This window comes from Oryzias melastigma, linkage group LG13 (genome assembly GCF_002922805.2).
Source record: "Oryzias melastigma strain HK-1 linkage group LG13, ASM292280v2, whole genome shotgun sequence".
NCBI lineage: Eukaryota > Metazoa > Chordata > Actinopteri > Beloniformes > Adrianichthyidae > Oryzias > Oryzias melastigma.
Window position 1 is genome coordinate 12,491,379 of NC_050524.1, and position 25,805 is coordinate 12,517,183.

At 41.1% G+C, this 25,805-nt stretch overlaps 2 protein-coding genes across 13 annotated transcripts in view; both read right to left on the reverse strand.

The window, feature by feature from the left end:
* zbtb16b (zinc finger and BTB domain containing 16b) overlaps positions 1-6,143 on the reverse strand; it is a 22,733-nt gene extending 16,590 nt beyond the window's left edge. The window contains exons 1-3 of the mRNA XM_024277578.2: positions 5,506-6,143; positions 3,326-4,545; positions 172-269 (exon numbers count right to left, since the gene is read on the reverse strand). Of these exons, the coding sequence (XP_024133346.1) occupies positions 172-269; positions 3,326-4,458 (1,231 nt within the window). The 5' untranslated portion in view covers positions 4,459-4,545; positions 5,506-6,143. The remainder of the gene's footprint in view (positions 1-171; positions 270-3,325; positions 4,546-5,505) is intronic.
* Positions 6,144-10,608: 4,465 nt separating this feature from the next.
* Positions 10,609-25,805, reverse strand: part of ncam1b (neural cell adhesion molecule 1b) — an 84,402-nt gene continuing 69,205 nt past the window's right edge. For 3 of the 12 annotated variants that reach the window (XM_024277566.2, XM_024277567.2, XM_024277571.2), the window contains 10 exons: positions 25,531-25,659; positions 25,154-25,168; positions 24,780-24,812; positions 24,368-24,370; positions 22,118-22,242; positions 21,812-21,992; positions 19,717-19,915; positions 17,650-17,766; positions 15,937-16,917; positions 10,609-12,229 (listed from right to left, as the gene is read on the reverse strand). In XM_024277566.2, coding sequence (XP_024133334.1) covers positions 12,133-12,229; positions 15,937-16,917; positions 17,650-17,766; positions 19,717-19,915; positions 21,812-21,992; positions 22,118-22,242; positions 24,368-24,370; positions 24,780-24,812; positions 25,154-25,168; positions 25,531-25,659 — 1,880 coding nt within the window. In that variant the 3' untranslated portion in view covers positions 10,609-12,132. Of the gene's footprint in view, positions 12,230-15,936; positions 16,918-17,649; positions 17,767-19,716; positions 19,916-20,133; positions 20,952-21,811; positions 21,993-22,117; positions 22,243-24,367; positions 24,371-24,779; positions 24,813-25,153; positions 25,169-25,530; positions 25,660-25,805 lie in introns of those variants that run through there. The other 9 variants (XM_024277572.2, XM_024277568.2, XM_024277574.2 and 6 more) reach the window with 5 other exon arrangements.

The window sequence follows — 25,805 nt, forward strand, 5'->3', positions numbered from 1 at the left end:
AAAAAACAGTAGATTCAAACAGGGAGAGACAGAGAGGAAAGAAAAGAAAGCATGATCTAAATATCTGAAGCAGCCACTCCAGTGGATTGGTGGAGAACAGGTGCATGTAAAGGACTGTATGGAGACCACCACTGGACCCTCTGAGATCACAGAGCGGGGAGGTGACAGTACCTGTGTGAGACAACATGTGCATCCTGAGCCGCATGCTGTCCTGGAAGTGTTTGCCACAGAACTCACAGGCGCTGCCTTTCTCCTCGCTATGCAGCCTCCTGTGAAGACACATTAAGGATTAAGGGGTATAAGGAAAAAAAAATTACTTTGGCAAATTGCAATACTTCATTTGGCGATACTTTAAAATGAATATTTAAATTAATCATTAATCACACCATGAATTTGCTTGGGTAAAACCAACTTGTTTGTGAAATACAGTTGCAGTGATTAGCGTTGTGATCATTAGATGAAAGTAATTTATCGTTTTATTTAAAAAAAAACAAATAAATAGTGAAAATTCGTTTTGGTATTGCAGGACATATTGTATCAGGGACCTGACATGGAATCATCAATGGGGGATCTTTCTGTGTGGAGTTTGCATGTTCTCCCCATGAATACGAGGGCTTTCTCCCACTGTCCAAAAACATGCTTCATAGGTCAGGGGGTGACTCTAAATTAGGGGCGTCAAACTCATTTTCATTCAACCCGTCTGATGTCAGGTGGGCCTGATCAGCACCATAATAACAAAATAATCTACGGTCAACTTGTTGTCTGTAGCTTTTTTTAAAAAAAATATCAGTTGTAAAAAATGCCTCAAACCACCAGGTGACCTAATCACTGATTATTATTATCTTTTTAACAACAACGTTTTGGTAATTGTGGTGTCACACCTGATCATTTTTATAGCTACTTAACAACGGTGAGGCTGGCAGAGAACCTAACTACATCTTATCCAGACGTGGCACGCAAAGAAATCCTGTTTGTTTCTTGATCTCTTGTCATGTCTGTTTTTCTTTTTGTTTGCTTCCCCTAGTGTTGGAATTGCTTATTGCGATCATTTCTTTAAAGTCCCCCTCCGATAAAATCATGTTTTTTGAGTTTTTAATATGTAAGAAGTGTGCCATTTATTCTTATGAAAGAGGAAAAAATGTAATAAGAAATCCTTTTGTTTTTGTATTTCCTGTGAAGATTTATGCTAGCGAGACATAGAGCTACAATAATCAGACGGGGGGGGATCAGGGGCGGGGCTATTCAGCTCAGCTCCAAAAGCCACACCCCCTCAGAGGAGATTTTGGAAACAGAGGCTTCAGATCAACATGGTTTAAAACTTCTTAATCATAATTAAAACACTATTGGGAACGTTTTTTTTTTTTTAAATAAAAAAAAAATTGTCATAGGGAGATTTTAAATAACCATAACTTACCACAGGAATGCTTTGTTCCCCCAACATCCTTACATATTTTTTTCTCTTCATGACTGGGCCGGATTAAACCATCTGGCGGGCCCTGGTCTAAATTGTCCCTAGATGTGAACGTGAGTGTGTATAGGTGTGTGATTGTGGTGCTGCGACAGACTGGCGACCTGTCCAGGGTGTACCCCGCCTTCGCCCAGAAGTGGCCGGGTTAGCCCTGTGACCCCAAAAGGGACAAAGCAGTTTAGAAAATGAATGGGAAATTGACATATCGGGTATTGCGATACGTATTGTATCGCCAGGCTCTTGCCAATACACACCCTATTAAAGATCATTTCCTTTATCTCACAGAGATCAATCAGCATTTTTTTTTTTTTTAAATAACCCTTATTCCTGACTCCCCCCCTAAACCGCAGCATCATTGTCCTCCAGACAAGAGGAGCATGCTTTTATTCTGGCGGGGGATCCGTCCCTGAATGCAGCATCATTAACCAGAGAGGCTCTAGGAGTTGTGAATCACAACGCATGAATGCTGGAAGAGCACAGACAAAAGGGAGATCTGGCTAATTTCAGAGCGCGCGTGCCTCCACTTGCCGGCACCAAAAAAAAAAAAAATACACAACTCACTGCCTAACATTACAAACACACACACACAATTCTCGTGTGACTGCAATGAAAAAAAAAAAAGATTCGCTGAAGCTCCTCCGGCAGCAAAACCCATCATATCATATCACACACATCCCAGCATGCACGCATCTGTGCTGTTATCCTTACATCACCCCCCCCTCCAACAACAACAGCACAGCAAATGGCCTGAAAGAGTCTTTGGAGAAACACTCTTGGTGGTTACAATGAATGAAACGAAAATGAAGGATTTTCACATTTAACCCCAAATTTTTGTCTTTTTATTCATATTTTTTATTTTTTTTAACGCCTCTTTAGAAATAGAAAGGTCAAATTGTATTTCTGTCCATTTTAATTTAATTTAAAATGGAACTGTCAATCATTCCAAACACACAATCAGAGCTTTTATTAGTAAAAGTTGGGGAAATATATATGAAAAAAGATTAAAAACTAGCCTCAAAAGCTAAATAATGTGTGTTTTTTAGCTCTAAGCAGATGATCGGTTTCTTTAAAACGCTGTTCCAGGTGATGCCTCTGTGAGCACTAGGAAATGTCAGTCTGCACACCAGGTGTATGCTCAGTGACCTGGTTACAAGCAAACTCATTATATCCTCAAGCAATGCCACCAACACTTCTCCTTCACCCCGTAGACATCTGTCCATCTCCATGAGGACGGAATGCGCATCTCTAAACATCCCACGGGAAGCTTTTCTGTCTCTTTCTCAGTTTTTTTTCTTTTTTTTTTCAGGAGCGGCATGCCGCTGAAATGTCAGCCGCAGGCGTGAAGCGGGGCAAAGCAGCGGCGGTAGTCATGTGTTAGCGGCGTATTAGGAATCGCCGTGTTTTCTAATCACTGCTGATGAGTCAAATACTGCCGAGCGCACACAATTAGGAAAATCTGCAATCAAGTTAATGAGCTTTTTTTTGTGTGCAGACAAGTTTTAGTGCACAATGACAAAACTGATAAGTTCATAAATGAAGCTAAAATAAACAAACAGAAATAGTGTGATGCAGGAGCGTCCGGAATGGTCCCTGCTGAGAGGCTGCTGATCCGGAGGAATGCATAGCAAATAGCCTGAAGAGCCAGTCTGCTGTGTGAGGTGCACTTTGTGCAAACAAGAGGAAGTTTTATTTATAAATACTGTTCTGTCTAAAGTTTTACCTCTTTTATAAAAATATTGACAGAAAAAAATACAAAAAAGTACAATTTCCATGGAAAATACAATTTTACAAAGACTAAAGCTTTTATTTTTTGACTTAAATCCTCTGATATGAAGTATTGGATTTGGAGTGTGTTACCTGTGCTGCTCTGCAGCCTGCCGGCTGTGCAGCTGCAGGCCGCAGTCGGCACAGCACTGCTGGCCTTGGCTTTGGCCGTCATGCCTCATCCCTGCTGCGAACTGGCCCAGCCTGCTCAGGAGCTCCCGGTGCAGCAAGCCCTGGTGCAGCAGGCCGCTGTAGGCCCTCGGGTCCAGGGGCACGGCTAGGGAGGAGGTGACGGAAACCGACACCGGCAGGCTCTCCCCCACGTGGTTGGAGGCCACGGAGTAGATGGAGGCCAGGTGTTTGTCGGTGATCCCTGGAAAACAGTCGAGGGTGCCGCCCACCACTTGGCCTCCGTCTTCAGGACCCGTGTGCAGCTCTCGGGCGCTGGTGATCACGCTGCCTCGCAGGGGCGTCCCCGGGCCCTCGCCTCGGGGTTGGTCGGACACGCAGCTAACCTCCCCGCCGCTGGAGAGCCGGCCCTCGCTGCCGTTGACATCGTCCACCTGCATGCTCTCGGATTTAATATTTCGGTCAGGATCCTGGGAGGCCGCCTCACAGTGCTGGGAACCCTCCGTGTTCACCTCAGAGTCCGGAGCGGCCTCCGGCTCTGGACCAGGAGAGCTCCTCTCGGTGACGTGGTACAGTGCCAGGTGGTGCAGCGCCGTGGGAGTGGTGCAGTTGGTTCCGTCCTGTATGGAATGCTTCTTAGACATGAGCATGTGCCTCCAGTGCCGCGCTCGGCTGTGATCGCCGTGCTCCCCGGAGCCGTGGTTCCTCATCGACACCTCCTCGCTCTCCTCCGCCTGGATGGTCTCCAGAACCTTCAGGCACTGCTCCTCCAAGTACTCGATCTCCAGGATCTCGGCGGCGTACAGCAAGTCGTCCAGGTCCTCGGCCGTGGCCTGGAGCGAGGCCGTGTAGGCGTACTCCAGGATCTGCTGGAAGGTCTTAGGGGACAGGAAGTCCAGAGCGTAGCGCAGGCTGCTGCGGTGGAACAGAATCTCAAACATTTTGCTGGTGCAGGCCAGAACGGTGCGATGCGCCGGGAACTCCTGGCCGTCCACCGTGATGATCACATCACACAAGGTGCCAGTCAAGCGCATTTGATTGGCCCGCTGGAGAAGAGTGCTGGAGTGAGTCGGGTTGTTGAGTTGGAGAACACCCATCTTTCTTCTCTTTTCTAGAGCACTAACCCCTCGGACCTTCGCTCAGCCCGAGCATGAGGCTTTGCTTGCCTTCAGCTGGTTGCAGCGCTGCGATTTGGACGGAGAAGAAGGGGAGACAGAATCATTAGAGGCCCGGCTGCAAAACAATTTGATGTTAAGCGCACTTAATTAGGCTCCCCTCCAATGGACACTTTTAACTTCGCTCCATCAAAAGGAATACATTTGAAGCCATATGAAGAAAATCATGAAGTATTCATCGTTTTCTGTGAAATATGAACTCCCCAAAGGTTTCTTCAGAGGTTTGTGTTTGATGCGCGAGAACTGTTTATGTATTTTAATCAAAAAATCAAAGGCAGACAGCAGGTCGATGAGCGCAAAGCAACAGTTTCCATTGCAGGTGATTAGTCTGAGCTCTGGTTGAGAGCAGTCACGTCGCTGTAATGCTGTCTGCATACTGAGAGGTGACGCTTCAATTTGTCAAGATTTGTCAGGCGCTCCATCCTCGACTCAACAGGTAAGATTTTTTATGACAAAATCTATTTTTCTAGTCTCTTTTATCCAATATGCTGGAAAATTTTCAGCTTTCCCTTCACAAAACTAACATTTACAACCCCCAGAATGCTGGTTTCTTCAGGTTTGTGCGCACAGCAGCACCCCAAGTGATGCCGGCAGGCGGCATCCTTAAGTAACCGCAACATCAGAGCGCATCAGGTGCGTTTGGATGAAAAAGGCGCATTTTCATCCAAACGCACCGGGACTCATCATGCCCTGCGCGCGCGCTCATCATTCCCCGTCCTCACCGTGCGCTCGAGCGTGCCCTGTCCGAAAATAGAAGACCCAATATGTGCGTAAAGGTCCGCCGGAGTGAGAAAATCTGCCACACTCAAGTTTGTTCAAACCCCAAAACGAGTTGCTGGCGTCTCCACGGCGAGACCAATCACAACAAAACCTGACAATTTGGGCTAATTACAAGAGAGTACACACTGATGTGAGGCGGGAAAGTAGTTCATCAGGGAAAAAGCGGCGTGAAGTGCGCGCGGCTCTTACCGTCCTCTCCTAACGTCCTCCGCCGATCATCCAGGCAACATCATGCTGACACGTTTCGCAGTACCCGCTCCAAAGTCGGTGCTGCTCCAAGTAAGCAAATCATCACCCCGCCGCCACACGTCAATCTGGCTGAGGGACAGGCGCACTTCCGCGCGACCCTTTCAAAATAAAACTCCTTGGCTGGAGCCACGTGTTGAAGCGGGAGGAGCGTGTGTCCCATCTGGTTCTCAACACCCTCCCGAGGGGGTAGAAACATTTAGATCATGGGATTTAGTGGGCAAGAAGAGAAGATTCATTTAACCTAGGGATTGTTTTTCAGCCAAACAGACCCATGTTGTATTTATAAATACTTAAAAATGTTTATTTTTTATCTTGTTTTGAAAATATAAATTATTTATTTAAGAATAAACAAGAGAAATATAATAAACTTATACAATTATATTTACTTTTAATCATAAATAGACCTATCAGTTCTTCTGCATTCATTAAAACCTTTAAATTTTGATTGTCAAAATGAGTTTAATGAATTGCTTGAAAGGAAATATGAGATTTTGAATGACTGCCCTTTAATTTTCTGCAAAAAAATTAATAAATCTCATTCAACCCATTTCCATAATATTATGAATGCTGTTACTATTGATTATAATCATCTTAAGAATGACAGGGTACAAAAAAGTACTTTGATTTCAATTTGTAAGTTTATATGTCAATTAGATTTTTTAAAAAGGCACTGAGATACATTTACATTTCTTTAAAAAAAAAAGCAAATTTATGCCAAAATATCCTGAATTTGATGAAACTATGTTTCCATTTTCAATTTATATACTATATTTATGTTTGCACTATTTTCTAAAACAGCCATAACAGCCATCCTGCTATACCGGATAATATGAAGATTTGCATTTAGTGTCGAACAGTTTGGTTAAATTATTCAGCAGTAAGATGCTTTACTTATCTGAAGAACGTCAGAGATGTGGAAGAAAAAAAGTCTATTGATAATCATTTCACAAACTTTTTGAAGTATTGTGCCTCTAAGATGATTTTAAAGATTACCTTCACTTGATAATACAGAGAACGATGTCCAAAAACAGATGTAAACCCTTCAACTTATCTGCCGACATGGGAAAGAAGAATCCACAGCCTTTGAAGAAACTTAAGGGCCTTCTTTGACGTCCTCATCCTCGCTACTGTCTGCAAGTCAAAGGTGATGCAGGGATTTTCAGAGCCACAATGTCTCTGAAGAGGGACCACGTATTCTCAACGATCAACAGAATAAATGATTAAGAATCGAGGAATATTGGAAATTTCAGGGTTACCTTTGAAAGAGTCTCATAGATCACACAGGAAGCCAACATAAAACAAAGAAAGAAAGACACTGGTACAGATATTAGGGGTGAATCGTTTTGGCGATATATGAGATTTGACACTAAAGTTAGTTTTTGTGAGTTTTCTGGTCTTGATTGTAAACCAGAGGTGGAGTTATGGGAGCTTCCAGGAAGGAAAGTCTAAAGACAGAGATTACCATTTTATCAAAACGAAAGACGTATTAATATTCAGGTAGATTTTTTTTCTAAGTCATTCTCTTAAGAAAAACAAATGTAAGTAAGTTTGACAATGTTTTTAGCAGCATCTATGATGGAAATACATGAAGCAGGGGTTTTAGAAACTGTTCAAACAGTACAGTTTGGGGATGGTCAAATATGCAGAGCCGAATTTATTAAAAAAAAAAATCTATTATTGCATGACAGTAGAGATATTTTCATTTGTTTATATATCATTAAATGGCCAAAAAGTGACAAAATTCAAAGTTTTTATTGGAAATAAATGTGTAAGGGTTCAGTTCTATTGAGTCATTTTTCGTTTTTTTGGAGGTTGTGACAAAAATCCTGCTTCTTTACAGGTCTGTTGCTGTCAATTGCATAATATTTCTTTCTTACATTAGAGATGACATTTGTATGACAAAATGTCAAGACATTTCAGATATTCTCAGATCTATGTCCTCTGTGGGGTCATTTAAAGAGTGTTTAAAGTGGTTCTTTTGGAATTTCTATGAATTATTGGAAATCTCAAGTTTCAGTTTGGAACATGTTGCATGCTTTGTCTTAGCGCAAAGACAGAAAAACATTTCATAGATTGGTCTTTAAAGCCAAGCGATTGTGGTGGGAATATCTTTTGTGTTGAACTGTTATGTTAAAGAGTTAGGGAGGTGATGTTCGATATGACAGTTTTTAAAAAGAAAAACAAACATTTTCAGAGTTGCGATTTAATTACTGGTTTCTGAAATGATCCGTCACGATGAGCACAAAGACGTGAGGATCTCTGCGTACGGCCATGCAGACATGAATTGTTCCAGCCCTGTGGGTTAATGGGGTGGAGGGTGGAGGTGGGGGAGGTCACTGCTGCTGGAGCTCGTTTCCCACAGACGCCATCAGATTGGTATCTGGGGAGTTTGGAGGTGAAAGAATACCTCTGACTCATTGTGTTCTTTTGAGCTCCTTTCATGTTGTGCTGTGGGAATCAGGGAGAGCATTGCTGTCAGATGATGGCTGTATTTTGTTGAAGATCTTAACGGGTTTATTTAACACAGTCACCAAATTCCAATAACAACAATTTTAGCTTTTTAAGAGAGATCATCTGTTTTCATTTTCATCAGTTCAGTCAAGAATAAATGTATTTAGTCAAAATGAAGCATACTTAATTCACTTTTTATTTTTAGTAATCCTGATATTTTTTTAATCAAGGATCCAAACTTACTTTTCAATCAGAACTTCAGCAGTTTTTAACCAGATTAGAAAAAAAGGTAACAGCATCTATTATTGGCAATTAGTGATTTACCGATTTTTGGGTCCCATCATCTTTTTACCCGTTTTAAATCATTCCCATTGGGTTTCTAATGATTATACGATTTTTAGACAAAAAAAGAAAAAAAATGTCATTTTCTAGGACATAGTTTCAGCAGAGTGGCAGGAGTTGATTAGAAATTCACCCTAGAGTTGTGGGCGGAACCGTTGGCATAAAGTAAGCCTGCCCTTTTGCTTACAGCTCCTCACACATCCATCCTAACATTACTGGTGCAAGAAAAATGGTGAGCAATATCGGAGCTGTAGGTGTAGTTTAGAGCCAGATGCCAGCCTGGACGTACACGGATCTATTGGTCTGTAAGTGGATGTATCACAATGGACGGAGCAGGGAGCTTTTTGATTTTTTTAATATTATTTTATCTGTTTCTGATTTACTACGATTTAAATAAAGAAATACGCAGGAATGTAATTTTAAGCTTAATTTTATTTATATTTGTCCTCCATCATGAGAAAAATATTACAAGAACACAATTTGTATTCATCTAAAACTTGGAGTTTCAACACAGTTCTTGAATTATTCATGTTAGGATACATATTTGGTTTTTTTTATTTATTTTTTAGCATAGTTAATTTTGGGAGTTATAGTGGTTTCATTTTTAACCCAATGTATTTTCTTGAGTTTTTAAATTAAAATAACCCCGATTAAAGTTAGTCCCTTTTTTCACTGTGGATTATGTTTAACCATAGAGTTTTTAGTGCGAGTTTGGTTCTATTTTGTAGAGTGACAACTGTACGAAAACGATTTGCATGTCAAGACATGTGGAACTCGTAGATATAACTAAATCAAATCCCATTTTAAAGTTCATTTAATGGTTTGTACCATTTTTAATTTTATAATAATAGGGGTGTAACAGTTAATATTGATGAATCGATTTCTATTCCTACAATCCAACCAGATCAATCAATCTGAGGCACAATTGAATCAACCTATACCATTGAAATATAATTCCCAAATGACATTGATAATCAATCTTGGAAAATACAATTTGAATTGAGACACAATAAGTTTATTTCACTAGATCATAAAAGTGACCTTGTGTCATCAAAGCAGACAACACACGTATGGCAGCAAAAAATGATCAAACCATCATTACAGCCCCACTTTGAGTAAAGACGTGTGACCAAACAGTGTGATAAAATGTTCTAATAATGTTCCATTTGTCTCATTTTGATGTGTAACCTCTTTCTTTCGTTCTCAAAAGGTTTTGCTTTTTGCCAGGCCACAGTTGTAAATAAGAACTCTGTTATTATTCTTGTCCTTAATTCTTCTTGACCTGTTTCTTTATTTACATATTTAAATTACACTTGATTATCTTGCAAGAAAAACAAGGAATCTGGAAAACATCACAGTTTACTACCTAACCCAGGTATTTATCTTGATTTTTTTTTACTGAGTTGATTTTAGGTTTCTGTGTTACATTTTACAACAGCGGATGACATTTTTACTTTCATCCAATTTATGGAATAAAAAAAAAACGTTTAATCCTACAACTGAACTATATGAATTAAACTTTAGGAAGACTTCCAAACTTTTCACGGTTTTATTTTGAAATCCACTCGCCTAACTTCCTGCGTGCTCCCGGCTGTCCTCTGCTGACTCTACCGGCTGCACAGCTTGATCGGGAGGACGACACTGAATGATCGTCTGTCCATCAAAGCTGCAATCAGAGAGATCTAAGGGAATCTGAACTGCGGAGCTGCGGCTCGTTGTCCTGAAACGAGAAGCAGAACTGATTAATTCAGTGCGTGAAAACACCGGTCCCGCTCTGCCCTTAAAAAAATGAAATTGGGTAATAGGTCTTCCTGAAACTAAACGCCACACCGGGTGGGTGTTGACAGTGCTAACACAACACGGGTTCCTGTCACGGCTCTGACGGGAGGAAAGCAGCAGCCGAAAATATCAACCCCCACCGGGACAGTTTTATTTTTTAATCTTATGACTAAGTATTAAGTTTACTATTTCCAAAGCAAGCGTGACGTCACACATGTTTACATACTCTCTAGTGACATAAACAAGGTCCGATAATTTCCAGTCTGAACACAACCTGTTAATGTAACCTCTGAGAAAAAAGAAAATAATAATAATCCCGCGTGCCCATGACATGGCGAAAAAAAAATTTATCCGAACATACGACTTTGGCGCCATCTGCTGGTCAAAGAAATCCACTGCAGTCTACAATCTGGGACAAAAGCAGGAAAGAAATGAGATGAGGAAAAGTAAGAGAAACGGGCCAAGACAAAATTAGATTTCTACATTTTTATTTTGTAAATGGGTTATCACTCAGACTGTACACAACACATAAATTTCTGAGTTTGACCCAATAAAGCCAAAAAAAAAAGGGGGAGGGGGGACCGAAAAAAAAAAAAAAAAGGGAGCAAGGTAGTCTGGTAAGAGCAGATGAAGGACAAGGAGAGTAAGGCTTGGCTTTTGGTGCTATTACTCTCAAAACTTTCTGGACTTTACCATCATTTTTAATAGAAAATAATAGTAAAAAAACAGCATTACAGAACACTTGAGTAACAACTAGGGAAAAAAAATAAAATCATGTGAAACTATGCCATAGCAAGCCCCCAGGTAATACTCATTAAATCAATATGAGAACAGTTTCCCCACACAAACACGTCTACGTGCCTTGTAGTTATATGTTATGAAGTACTGATTGCATTCATGCCTTTCCTTCACTATAGCTGGCAATATATAGTGCTGGGACCAGAAACGGATGTTTTTATATATTACACGTGTTATAATGACCACATTAGTCCACTTATCATACCTTTTTTTCTAACAATACGTCAAATAAAAGGAGTACTTTAAATCCCTCCAGACAAAACTATGCAGATTATCATAGAAACTGATGACGAGACAATCTACTGAGACACAGGCACGGTGCACAAGCTTTGCAGGCAGGAATGGAAACGAAATCTTTGTAGTTTTTAAATAGTACAGAAACACGTTTTAGAATTTTTTTCTTTTTGGCTTCAAAGCACAAACCGAACGATGAAGCCAGAGCTTTGATCTGTGTCAGGAAGAGAAAGTACAGCCGTCATGGCTGTTCACAGAAATAACCTGGTGTATATTTAGATCAGGATCGCACATCAATTCCATTTTTTGTGTTTGTTTTCCTTCCTGCCCTCTCCATCAAAGAATCCTCAAACTGCTCTTTGATAGGACAGTAACGGCTGTGAATGAAAGCGGTCCAACCGTCTCCTGCCGTGCAGTCCGGGGTGTTTGGTAAATCCTTCTTTTTTCTCTCCTCCTAAAACTTGGCGAGAATCTGATTCAGCACGTCTGTGAGATATGAAACAATCTGCAGACCACACACAAATAAAGAAAAAAACAAAAACAACGCTCCAATCCCCTGCAGGTCAAACATGCAGAACAAGCTACTGAGTGATACTAAAAACAGTTTTACACTTGCACAATAAAACATTAAAAATAAACAAAATTTCTATATATAGTTTGTAGTTATATAGTTGTTTTTTTACATCTATACTTTTTTCATAAGGATTCTGTACAGTTGCAATTCCAATGAAGAGTTCACCAACAATCATTATGAGGAGTGTTAATCGTCCTAACTGGATAAATTAAATAAAATAAGAATAAAAAAATAAAATCAGTCTCTCGTGGCCTAAAAATAAATTTCTCAGGTGTTAAAACTTTCCGTAGATGGAACCAGAAAAGAAAGACGGCACAGTCAGCGTGCGCTCTGGTGTTGCTCGGAGCGTGGTGTTAAGGGCACTAGAAATGACTCTCTTTTTGGGCCCATCATACTTTGCTCTCAAAGGTATTTGTCTGTACGACACTGTTATGTGCCGACGAGATCAGGGCATTCGGCAAGTCTGCCTCCTCCAGTTTGACTTTCCTGCAGCGGGGAGAAAGGAGAAGAGGTCTGCAGTTAGAAGAAGGCAGAAATCCCGGACAACAGAAGCATCTCAGCAAACTTGAGTTGCACACAGTTAAAGTCGGTTATTCTCAATGACAGCTTCACCCAATATGTAAGAGGACACCAGAGGCAGACATCTTCTTACATATTTCTTCACCACCTCCACAACAAAAGGAGAAATTAAACAGATAATGACTGACTGCATTTCAAACTGTCGAAACAAATAAAAAGAGGCTTTGCTACATTTGCCTTCAGCTTTGTGGTTAATTATTTACCCTTTAATCTTAGGTTTGCAGCGGCTGCCTGCAGCCCTCCAGAGTGGAAAAGCCCCTCGGTGTTCTCTTTTTGGAATCGCTCAGACAGGCGGACGCTAACAGCCTGAGACACAACACCTTGTGATGTAAAAGTGTCCCCAGTGGCCTTTTCATTATGACTAAGCTAATTTTATTTTATTTTTTTTTTATTTTCTAGGACGTAGCTTCTGCAGAAATTAGCTTCTGGGTTGTGGGCGGGACCTTTAGCATTAAGCAACTTTGGCCCCCTTGTCACCCATAAGTGAGAGATCTCTGTTTACATGCTCTCCTGCTAGCTTACACCCCCAACCTAACATAACCAGTGCAAAAAAAATAATGAAGCAATCCAGCTGTGCAGCTTTGAGTGGGATACCAGCTCAGACAAGGAAAACAAAGACGTTCATGGATCCATTTGTCTACAAGTGGATGATCAGGATGGGGCGGAGCAGGGCAAGAGGACCTGGAGGCAGACAAGATGACGGCTGAAAATCATTAGCATTAGAAACAGAAATTCCTAAACAAATTCCACAAGATTTCAGAGTTGAAGCCACGTTTATTATAAATTTTGATGTGAATAACCAAGACTTTCTCACTCCCAGCTCGTCACATTTTGACGTTTGCTAAAGAACCCCTCGGCGTGTCCCCAACTTGTCCTTTTTTGGCGTGCTGGCTATTCCCATTAAATCACATGTCCCCAATCTCTGGGCTACAAACCGGAATTGGTCCAGTACTGCGAAGTGGAGCACGTACCGGTACCCTAACCCGGCACCAGACGCGGTACTGGACCCAAACCGATATTAGATGCAGTACCGGCCGCAAACTGGATGCAGACCCCTACCAGGCTTAGGGTACTGGTACTAGACGCGCCCTGAGGACCAGTCCACGTCCTGTACCACATCCAGTACCACGACCCGAGGATTGGGGACCCTTAATTTACAAACAGACAGCATGTCAAAAACGACGACTTGGGGAAACCCAAAAAGTGATGCAGAGGGGTTCTTAACCAAACGGTTTGGGGATGAGAATGTGTTTGAATAAACGGTTTAGTGTTCAAGATTAGCTTAAAATGTGTCAGGGTAAACGATTTATTCATTTCAAACAGGATATTTACAAAAGTGTTCATATTTGTAAAACTGTCAAGACTTTTACTTTGGAGTTTTAGCTCCAGACCAGTGTTTACGGTTGACCACCGTTAGCTTCAACCCTTTTTGCGATCAGCTCATTCTGTCACAGAGAAAAGTGGTTTTGCGTCACAATTGAACACTTTATATTAGAAATGTATTGCAAAACAGCTGTTTTAAAGTGTTTTTTATCAGTGCAAAGCTACTTTTCTCTGCAGATCAGCTGATTCACATTGATCGTGTAAAGAGATACGATATGTCAAAGAGCATTGTAGGTTTTGACTGAAATACCTCAGGTGTTAAAGATTTAAAGCTTAAAAAAAAAAAAAAAAAGTTTAGGGTCGCAGATTATATTAGTGTTTTTCCAACCAAAAATAAGTATTTTTTTTAGCAAAATGTACTTCAGCAGGTGAGAGAGGGGGTTGATGTTCCAGTTCTGGACTTCCTTCTTGCTGATGATTTTCAGCCGCCATTTTGTCTGCCACCAGGTGCTCCTCGAGCAGGGAGCCCCTTTGTATTTTCTACGTCATAAATACGATCTTTTTCCAACAACATTTTGTCATCTGCTCCTAATTTGTGACAATTTGAATAAAAAAATATACTCAGAAATGCAATTTTGAGCTTCATTTTCTTCAAATATGTTCTAAATTGTCAGAAAATTGCCACAAGAACACGATTAAAACAGCATTTCTATCAGAGTGGGTCTTCAAAGACTCTTTCAGACAATATTATTTAGGTTTCTACAGAAGCTCATTAACGGAGGACAGAGCCACAACGCCTCCATAAGAGGGAGTGTGCGCAAGTCATTACTTTAAGTTTACACCTTAAGGTTTTTGTTTTATTTCTTCTCAAAGATTAAATTGGTTTCTGGACATTTGGGATTTAAACCCTAAAAAAAAGAAGGAAAGTGAAGTCTTATTGAATATTCTCATACTGAACCTATCCATTAGTCCTTCTCTACAAAAGGTTTAATCTCAGGAAAAAAAAAAGAAACAGCCTTTCATCATATAAATGTAAAATAGTTTCCTCTGATTTTAAAGAGGCGGACACATTCGGCAGATCTTTGTGTGCTTTTAATGCGCAGTAATCTCTAAGAGCCCTTCACAAAAAATGTGTAATCACCACTCTTGGAGGACAATGAAACAGTTGAAAGGAGGAAAATCAAGGACGAGGCAAAAAAAAAAGGTAATAGTATTCGTGGATTGAAAGTAAACATGTTGTAATCAGGATTTTGGGGGATTTCCATACATGCCAACTATGAATTATAAAAAATATATAAGAGTGAAAAAACATGATACCTGCATAAGTCAAAATATGCTTTTTTTCCTAACAAAACAAAAAAGAAAAGTTCAAAAAGAGATCTACCCTGTTTTAAGGCCCTATACCATGCCTTTCAGAGTAAATTAAAGCTATTTATATGATCATATTTTACCTTTGACAAACTAAAGAACGAATTATTTGAGAAATATGAGTTATGTGTGTGAACTCTTTTTCTACAAGGAAGTAAGACGCCTCGACCTCTGAGGCTCCGCCTTTCGCTGCTTGTGGTAGCCGCCCATTTCATGAAATCATCCAAGAGTCGACCTCGTCAGCGTTCCACCCATGAAAACAAACATCCAAACTTTTGTAAATGTGCATATTATGCATCTCCCCTTAAAAACTCGTTGCCATTTTTACATTTGTGCCTTGTAAGAGATGGCCGGGCTGACTTTACTTAAAACAACAGAAGTGAAAGCTGGGAGAATAAAATCCTGATTTTTCCAAAAATTATCTAAAACAAAAAATTCAAATTAATCTATTAAATCGATCTATCGCCCCGCCCTAATTTCCATGTCAGAAAGTTGTTTCAAAGTTTGCTCCTGATTCTCAACGATTTGAATACAGTAATACTCCGAATGCACAAGAACATGTTTTATTTTTAGATACTATGAGTTTATAAAAAAATAATTCCAGATTTTTCCAGAGTGGTGATTCCATATTTTTTGATAAAGTTGTGTGTATTTTTAAAGCTTGTGTTTTAAAACCAGGAACCGACTCTGCTGGACATGAATGTTGTAAAAGTAAAGACCTCACAATGAAGAAACGGTCACAGACAAGCATACAAAGACACCATCTGATCACTTCTATCTGAAACTTTCACTGAGTCTCCCAGAGTCATTACCATGACAATATTCCATATTGTGTGGGTAATGGCACGATGCGGTGGTGAATGAATGGGCTTACAAGTTACACGCACAAACACACACAAATAAACCTCTAGAGGGAGCCGTACTCATCGTTGACAGGAGGAGCGGTCTTGGCCAGAGTCTCTGAAGCCTCCACAACTGGGCCTGAGGGGGGGAGGTCTGCTCCGTCTCCATTGGGCAGAGAGAGGGCAGCGGACGGGCTCTCTAAGCTAATGAGGTCTGATAGGGGCCGCGAGCGCCTCCCTGTGTTTGTCAGCTCTAAGTCAAAGTTTGCATTACCGGGCCCTGCGGCGTGGGCTGCAAAATCGTACACGTCGGACGCCTGCGTGAGGAGGTTGTTGGAGATGATGGTGACAGGTAAAGGTTTGTCACCACTGGGCTGTTTAGGAACCACTGATGGAGAATTACAGCTTACAGCAGCTACATCGTTGGGTTTGTTTGTGTTGAAGGCAGCAAAGGTCCCCCCGCGAGAATCTGGGCCAGCATGTTTAGAATCTGGGTCTGAGGGGGCTGGGCTGGAGGCGGTTTGAGCTGTGTTTAAGGGCACGGCGTCAGGCTGTGTGACCAGCTTGGTGACAGGAGGACCCGGAGCGCGTTTCTTGGTGTCCGGAGTGGGAGGGGAGGACGACGACGCCGCTAGAGGCGAAACAGGGGGGCTGTTTTTCTTTGCGTTCAGAGCAGCGAGTTTGGGGGAATGTCTGCGCTTGGGCGGTATCGGAGCTCCAGGTTTCTGGGGTCGAGGAGATTCAGGCGTACAAGGAGGAGTGTTTACTTTCTCCTCGTCGTCTGGCGGGATCGTTCCTCTTTGCTCAAGCAGAGGGGCCATTTTAGCGCTAACGGCGCTGGAGGAGATGACCGGGGTGGGCGGGCCCGTGCTCGATTCGGGGGTTGGGGCCGGAGCGGCGAGAGGGGTGGGCGAGGGCTCGTTGGCCAGGGTGGACAGGCTGCACGTGAGGGTGGTGGTCTCGCTAGAGGGGCTGTCCTGAGCAGGTTCATTTGTCGCGGTGGCTGTGTCAGAGTTGGTGGCTACGGAGGAGGGGGTGTCCAGTGCCAGAGAAGCCACCAGCCTGAGAGAGCAGGGAGAGAACAGAGACACACAGACTAGACACCAGGGTGACTGTGACAGAGGAAGGGTGGCCCGGACGAGAGCATGCAGACGGGTTAGTTCAGAAATTCACACAAACACAGACAGAGCAACTGAAAAAGAAAAAAACAGCAACCTTTTAGCCTAGTGAGAAAAAAAGAAGCCAAAAATAATAATAAACGGGGCATCATGCTGTGAGTGAACATTAAAGGGAACACCCCATTCACACACTGACATGGAGTACACTGACTCAGATACTAAAAAGCCACACCAGCCTTCCTGTGGAAAACTACTGCTCCACGTGGAACCACCTCTACAGGTTAAACAGTACCAGTGACAGTCTCTTGCTGCATGTTGGGATTTTTCCACTTGCTGAGATAATCAAATGAATTGACCACTCTTGAGAAGGGAAAAAGAGGCCTTTGTGTCTCTGACTGGTATTGCTTCAACCTTCATATTAACGAGAAAGGAAATCTCCTAAGGCTAGAGAAGAAACATAAAGTACGATAAAACCTTCTAAGAGGGAATCGAAGCAAAAGCAACACAGTCCAGTGGACTCCACTCAAGAATGAAATCAACTTCTTTTTTGAAAAACAAAATTCAAAGTTAAAATTTCATCCGGTTAAATAAGTTGTTCCAAAGTGGAGTACAATGAACAACAGGTAAAAGAACAGACTTGAGCTGTAGGAAAAGGAAGAGGGCTGCTTTGACTCACTCTGGTTTAGTGAGAGGCGTGGTTTCATTGGGTTCTGTGGGCCCTGCTGCATTGTGATTGGCTGTGCACTCGTCCTCTGTTCTGACTTCCACTATTGGCTCTTTAGACTCGTCTTTCCTGCAAAGACAAAAAAACAAAGAAATCTAAGTGAACCTAATTTTATTTGACTTTAAGCCTTTAGCACGAGTTTTAGCTCAGTTTTCATTCTTTCGATTACCGTAACTCTTCAACCCAATTAACACAATTCCGGCAGGTTCCAAAGTGAAAAAAAGCAGTCTTGCAACACTTTATAGCCGGGATGTCCTGAGAGGATCACGTGATCAGAAATTGTGCCCCCATCACATAGTTTTAGACTTGATCAGATGTTGCAACAGGGTTTCCACAAGTTCATTCAAGCAAAATTAAAAGTGCTTTTTAAGACCATTTTAAGAATGTGCTTAAAAAATACATATAAAAATAAGACCAATTTAAATTAAGACATTAAAAAATGAACATCATTCCCAAACAAAGTCAGTGGAGATGGTTCAGAGGCAGCAGCAATAGCAGCTAGCTGAATAGCTGTTCCATCCATGCCATGTTAAAGTTACATCTCCACATGATCAAAACTCCAGCTTCTTGCCTTGTTGTTTGTGGTCTGTGTTGCAATGCTTTAGTGCGCTTCTTTTTCTTTTTTTGGGTTGGGCAGCATATTGGTGCATAACGAATTTCTCTGCCGCACTTTATTGAAATTGTTTGATCAAAAAAAATATTGGTGAAAAAAATTATATTTTTGACATGAAATGTGAAACAGAGAAGTTTCAAATGGCACAAAATTTAAGGCTCAGATATTAATATTCAAGACTTTAAAGACTAAAGAATTACTTTCAAATTCTTAAATTCAACACAGCAAAACATAGCAAATCCCGATCAATGATTAGAATTGTATTTTATTGTCATTAATAATTAAATTTTTAAAAAAACCCAATCCATGAAAATTCTGTTTTTGGTGTTTTTAACATGTTCTTGTAGCATTTTTCTCATGATGGAGAACATATATAAAATATAACTTAAGATCACAACTTCATTTCTGAGTATTTCTTTGTTCAAATCGTGTTGGATCAGGAGTAGATGAAAACTCGTGGTTTGAAAAGGCTCAGGTTTGTGACACAGCAACTGCCAGAGGTAAAGTCTCCCTTCTTCACTGCAATTTTGATGCATCCACTTGCAGACAAATAGATTCATTAACGTCTTCATTTTCCTTGTCTGAGCTGCCATTTGGTTCAAAATTTCACGGTTGGAAAGCTCAGATTTTGCTTGCCGGTTCATTTATTTATTTTGAGAGGCTAATGTTAGCTTGGGGTTGTGAGATGCTATGAGCTAGCGGGAGAGAGTGTAAACAAAAGGCTGATGGGAAATTAGCAGAGGCTAACTTCTTCACCACGACTTAAGAGGCAAATTTCTAATGAGATCTTATGTCTTAATAAACAACACAAGTTTTTTATTATTTTGGCTAAAAACTGCATAACCATAATTTAAAAAACACTCGGAACAATTTTACAATATAAAAAATGATATTGTTTATATATACATACGTATCTATGTATGTGCGTGTTTCTGTATTGCTGATGCATAATCAGGTCATCGATATAAATGAGAAATTGTTTTCAATCGACCTATTGTATAAATAAAGGTAAGTTATAATATATGTATAAATACACTGTAAATATATGTATGTCACAAACAAATCACAACATTTTACTGCGGTAAAATGCAGCAAAATATGACACCGGTTTTAGCAGGAGGCGCACAAAATAAGTTCTGTAAATGTATGTTATTGAAGTATTGCGTAGCGCTGCACAGTTGATATGAAAAGCCACTCCATGTCAAAATTTAAGATTCGTCACAGATTATGCGGTATTTAGGCGTCGCCAGGCAGCAGAGTTCTCCTGTTTAAATGATGGAGGCTAAAGTGAAACACATTTTCTTTTATTTCTTTTCCCCTTTTTTTATTCAACTGAAACTCCCTAATCCTGGTCACTCCATTAGATTGATGTCATGGACTTCATTTCCATATTTGGGAGGACTTACATGAAGGCCGCTTTTCCCTCCTCCAGGTTGTTCCCTTTTGTCCCCGTGCCCGATTTACCGCAGAGGCACATGATGAGGCCGCATTTGTTGACAAAGAAACAGGTGACATCCACAGCCAGAAGCAGGAGCACAAATGCCACAACAAGGATCCCTGCCCAGAGAATAATGTTCATAGAGAGAGCCGCCTCGTCGTCCAAGTCTGTGGAGACCAGAAAGAGAGCGCTGAACAAGAGCAGCGGGCTGCAGGTTCACACAAAAACAAACACAATGAAAAAGCGCTAACTACTACTGACACTCTGACCTCTATATGTCTATAAAGCAGGAAAAAAACTCACCTGCACCAGTTTCCTCTGCATGTTTGATGCTACAATAGGTTTGATGTTACTGAGGAATTGTGCACAACTACACAACGTTCTATATATTCAGTCAATTTATTTGGTTGATAGAAAGACAAACGTTTATAATGCGTTAGTTACATGCAGGGTATTTTTAGACAGCACAAACGTCATGTTTCAACAAAAACTTGATACATTTTTGTTTAAATTTCCTCTTAATTAGAAATATATATTTATGTGTGCGTCTCTGATAAATGCTAAAACGAAGCACTCTTTAATAATAAGTGTATAAAACAAACATGCATGAGAAATACTTGGACTTTTGTCACAGTAATCATCACAAAAATAACAATTCTGTTTTAGAGTTTGTCAATCGTTGCCATTATAAACACTAAGAACATTACAAACATTTGTTTTTCTTCTAAATACTCCAAATGTTATTTTTTCCAAACGCTTACAGTGAATCTGCATAATTGTGTGAAACATTGAAGAAGTGTTTCTGTAAACAGACAGGTTCGGCCCTCTTCTCTCGCCTTTAGCTGCTATTTTTGTAACAAAAAAAGAAAGAAAGTTCATGGCTGTAAACGCTGTTGCTGATAACTATCTGTGCTAATGCTGAGCTGTGTACATCGGCAGGAAGTGAAGGATTTCCACCGCCTTTGGTTTTGTACGTCTGTCTGGTTTGTTCTGAAGCAACACAGCACCCTTCTGTCCTCTGTAACAGAAATCCATCTGTCCCGGACGGACAAAGTCTGTTTAAGGTGTGAAAGCGTCCACAGAGACTATCAGGCCAGAGAAAAGGCAAACGCTCCTCTGCACACTATGATAGGAGGAATACAGTGATGAGGGACAAAATGAGTGATACCAAAGTGCATGTCACAGATGAGCAGCCCTGAGTGGCTGTGGATGGAGGACAGCAGACCAAAATGCACACAGGTCAGGACGAAAATGTTTCGGGTGGTCCACCACACCAATGTCCAGGATCGGGCAAGAGAGCAGGAAGATTGGCGAGAGGATGAAGAGAGAAAACGGGAAAAATAGGCGGAGGAAAAGAGGGGAAGGGGCAGGTGGAGGTAAACAAATCCAGGAAAGGAAAGGAGGGGCGGGGAAAAACACAGGAAGAAAGAAAGTGAATATGCGTCAGGTCTATAACCAAAAGTGAAAAACAAAATTTTTTTTTTTTTGCATCAAGAAAAAAAAACAGCAACACATCAAAGCAAAAGCACAGCACAAGGGAAAACCACACCATGTTGATGGTGACTCAGAGGTGGGTGAGTTGAAAATGACTAAAAAAAAAGAGAGAGAGGGCATAATGGTCTGCTGTGATCTTTCAGCAAATCCCTCAACAGGGTCCGGTTCGGAAAGAGGCCGTGTGGGTTTTCCAACTGTTTCTAAAAAGCTTTTAGATACAGATAAACCCCCATTTCAAGGCTGCTCCCCGACAGAGCAAGTATCTTTACTTAAGAAAGGTGAGGTTAAAAAAAAAAAAAACATTCAAAGAAAAATGATTTCATCCTCTCTGCCCCATTTCTGCAAGTAATTCAGTGACGGCTGTCAAAACTTTAAAGTGAGAAAGTCCACCGGAAAATCGGTTCTGCCCCGAAGGAGTTTTTTTTTTTTTTGCTCGATTTATTAAGTATCCGTTCATCCCTCTGAACCACAGCTAAAACTAGATCGCAATTTTCAGCTTTCAGGTTTAGTTTTTAACTTCTCGGGGGGTGCTGGCACACTCTCGGTGTGAGTGAGCTGTGGGAGGGTACCTGGAATAGCTTCTGGCTTGGAGGAAGTCCTGAAGGACATGGTTGCTGGCGAGGATTTGCCTTTTTCATTCTCTGCCACCACATAGATGTTGTACTCCGTGTCCCACTTCAGCCCCCTCAGAACCACGTATTCGCTGTCGCTGGGCTGCCGAATTTCTGGCTTCCACTCAGTCGCGTGAATCTATGGACACAAGTTTACAGTTTTAGGAACTAGTTTGTCTGAATTATTGCAAAAAAGCCTTTGTTTGTATTTGCTGCTGAAATCTGATTGAAAATGCTTGTTTTTGAATGAGAAGCAGCACTTACAGGCTTATACCGGACAAGGTAGTGTAGAATAGGAGAGCCGCCGTCATCCTGCTTGGTCCAGCTGACTTTGAGGGAGTTGCCTTTCGGCTGCAGGGCCCCTTCCAGTTTGGGAGGATTGGGATTCCCTACAATCCCACAAGAGCAGAAAAACAGAATTCTCAGATAAAGCAAAAGGTTGTTCTCATTTGTCTCCCAGTCACGATCTAACAGTCCGCAGACATTCTCTCTGCAGTGTGAATGCTCCTTTGAGATTCTTCTGTTGTTGTCTGCTTTCTTCTCGAGCTTCAGAGTGAAGACATGTACTGATATATCACAAATTAGCTAAACTATTTCTACTACTACTACAACTACTACTGATACAATTTTCTTTTTCTTCTTTTTGCTCTCAGTCTTGTTTTACACTCACTGCAGGAGCCAGATGCTCCAGCATCATCTATTAATACATTTCATATATTTTGTTATTTTTTTCAAACAGCTAGTTACTTTTTGATCAGGCAGGTGATAAAACTGTCTGCTCATTTATAAAATATGTGTTTTAAAGGAGCAACATTAACTTGAAACACAGTTAAAAGAAATGTAAGTTAGTTGGTAATCATTCTACAAATCAAAACACTCATTTGTTAAAGACCCACTCCAATCATCTTTTGATCGTTCCCAGTAGTTGTAAACCAAAATTCTACAACGTAAATGTCTTAAAAAGCAATACTTCGTGTTTGTCTGAGCCTCTGTTTCCATAATCTCTTTTACATGGGCTGACCGTTGATGCTGAGCTGAGTACCCCCACCCTTGATCATCTGCTTTCTGATGATGACAGTGACAGCCGTGTGTTTCGCCAGCGTAATTCTTCACCGCTGCTACAAAAAAAAAAAAAAAATGTGCAAATCCAATTTGCGCAATTTCATCATTAATGGAAACAGAAGAGCGACAGTCGGAGCACTGCGAAGAAATCACACCGCGTCAGCATTCAAAGCGGGTCCCCGCGATGCTTTGTTCTAATCAAACGGTCGGATTCCCCTGGTCCGCACCAGTTTTAAGTCAGCTTCTAGGTGCCAGTCGAGGCAACCCGCCAGGAGGGGGGACCCCCATCTTGACAGGAAATCCCCAGCGGGAACCGGAGCAAGGTAGATCCATGAGAAGGGCCAGACGCGCGTCCAGAGTCGCATCTGAGACCCGCCTTCAACGCAGCACCGGACGCCTCCCAGACTGGGAGGAGGGAGACCAAGACAAGGGTGGGCCGTCATTGAGCCTCGGCGGAGGGCGACGGGTCCGCTGCTTCTCAAACAGTGGTGCGAGCCCAGCCTCGCTTCGTGAACTTCCTAAAAATAATTAGCATTTATCGATCAGGCCGATCACGGAGCTTGCTCATGCGCTCTTAGTCCCGGCCGCTGTGACGTCACAACGGCTCATTAATTCAAATAGAGCGTTTTTGTAGTGGTCTGATTGACAACAATTTAAAAGGAGAAATACTTGGAAATAATGAAATTATTTCTTATTCCATTTGTTGTCTTTCATAAGAAAAATGCCACACATACATGTCAAAAACTCAAAAAACATGAATTTTCATTGGATGAGGTCTTTAAAAAAAGCAGACGGAGTGGTCTGTCCAGTGGACTTTTTTTGTAGCAAATACTATATTTTTTCAAGCAGCATTTTGTCGTATGCTCCTGATTCACAACAATTTTAATTTAAAAAACATTTTAGGCTCAATTTTTTTTAAATATGTCCTCCATCATCAGAATAATACCACAATAACATGATTAAAAACCAAAAACACAAATTTCATCGGAGTGGGTCTTTATTTATTAACATTTAAAAGCAAATCCTTTCATTTAATGACTTTCATATTAGTGAAAGTGTTAAAACTATTGCTAAGCATTAAATCTAGCATGGAGAATCCATTGGTTATAGCAGCTTTTTAACTTGTTGACTGAACGGCAGAGCAGAAATCTTGAAGGAGAAAAGAGTCAAGAGAGGAAAAGAGATTTTCCTGCAATTAGTGAAATCCCTGTTTTTGTTTTGTTTCTTTACCTGCTTGATTTATAGCAAGACACTCAGTAAAGAGAGGTCGGTACCTTCCAGGAAGCAGACTATCAATTGCATTCAAGACAATTTAAGCAACACCAGGATGAAGCTCAAGTTCCTGCTCATTTTTCTCCCAAAGTAGATGTCGGCTAATCTATGTGTTATATGAATGCAGAGAAGCACAGACTTCAATTAGAGTTAGAAATCTTTGTTTCACATCTATGTTACCTTCTGCAGGGTGGAGAGTGTCACCAGCACCATGCAAGCCAAATAACAGTCACATGACACATGAGAGGTTAAAAACCAGAGACACATAAAAACAGCTACAGGTAACAACAACTAGAGCAAAAGATAGAAAAGATACACAGAGCTAAATACAAGCTTTCAAGTGAAGTCTTGTCACCAGCAGACAATAAAGTTGCTTTGGATTTAGCAGCTATAAACTCAGGCTGCAATTAAAGTAAAAGCTGTCTGAATAACACCAGGGGAGCAGAAATCAGGGCATAAAAAGTGATCCTTTCTAAAAGGCACTACACGTATCTGCAGGGCTTTGAAGTTATTACAACTACAGCTCATCAACGGTTGATCTTGTAGGGAAAAGGAAAAGCCACAGCGCTAAAACTCAGTCTACAGAACAAACCTGTGCCCTCAGAGAAGAAGTGAAACATGTTGTCTGGAGACATGGAACACGAAAAGCAATCAAATTAGCTGAAATTCTGCAGCACTATTCAACTGAAACATGCTTAAAGATGAATTAAACAACTATTAAGACACAGTGGAAGGAGTGCTAGATTAACTAGAAACTAAAGAAGTGTACAATATGGGCAAAAACTACAGCAAATAATATGAAATTATTTGTTTTTTCTTTTTGCATTAGAACATTATTTTGTGCTTTTCAGCGCTCTAATCCACATTTTTGATTTACAGCAGAGTGGAATCCTAAACCCGTGACACTGTCCTCAAACTAAAGGTAAGCATGAGGCTTAAAACTGAACCAATTGATGAATGACTTACTTTTAGAAGCGGGGCCTGATAAAACAGACAGATGAACAAATGGATAAAAACACGAGGGATTAAAATTATGGAATGACGAGACAATAGGACTGAAAGAATATCTTTACGGTAATGTGCGTGCCCGACCAGCAGAGGGCGCTCTAAACTAAGCCTAGGATCACTGCAGGTGTGATTCATGTTAAAGCAAAAACATTTTATGGTTTTCGAGCAGGTCTGAACACTTTGTGACTGACAGAATGCTGTAAACAAAGCTCTACTTACTGTTACTTCTAATAGAAAATACATTTTATGAGACAATTAAAAATGACTAACTTGTGCTGCACTGTAGGTAATGTGGTGGGAAAAGCTTTATAGTGTGAGAGAAACTGTGCACTTACGGACAGGCTCTGTTTTGAAGAACTCAGCAGGACTGCTTTCACTTTCGCCCTTGCCATTGATGGCTAATAGCTTCAGCTCGTAGCTGGTCTCCGGCTTCAGGCCTGTGATGGTCACGTCATTGCTGGGGTCTGTAAAAGCACCGAAAGCAGAGCGGCTTTGTTTGAAAGCACCTCCATGTACCGCACATCAAACACATTCAGGACGGAGGCTGTAATTGCTTCCGTCCTCACAGTTCTCCATTCATCTCAACACGGTTTAAACAGCTGATTGTTTT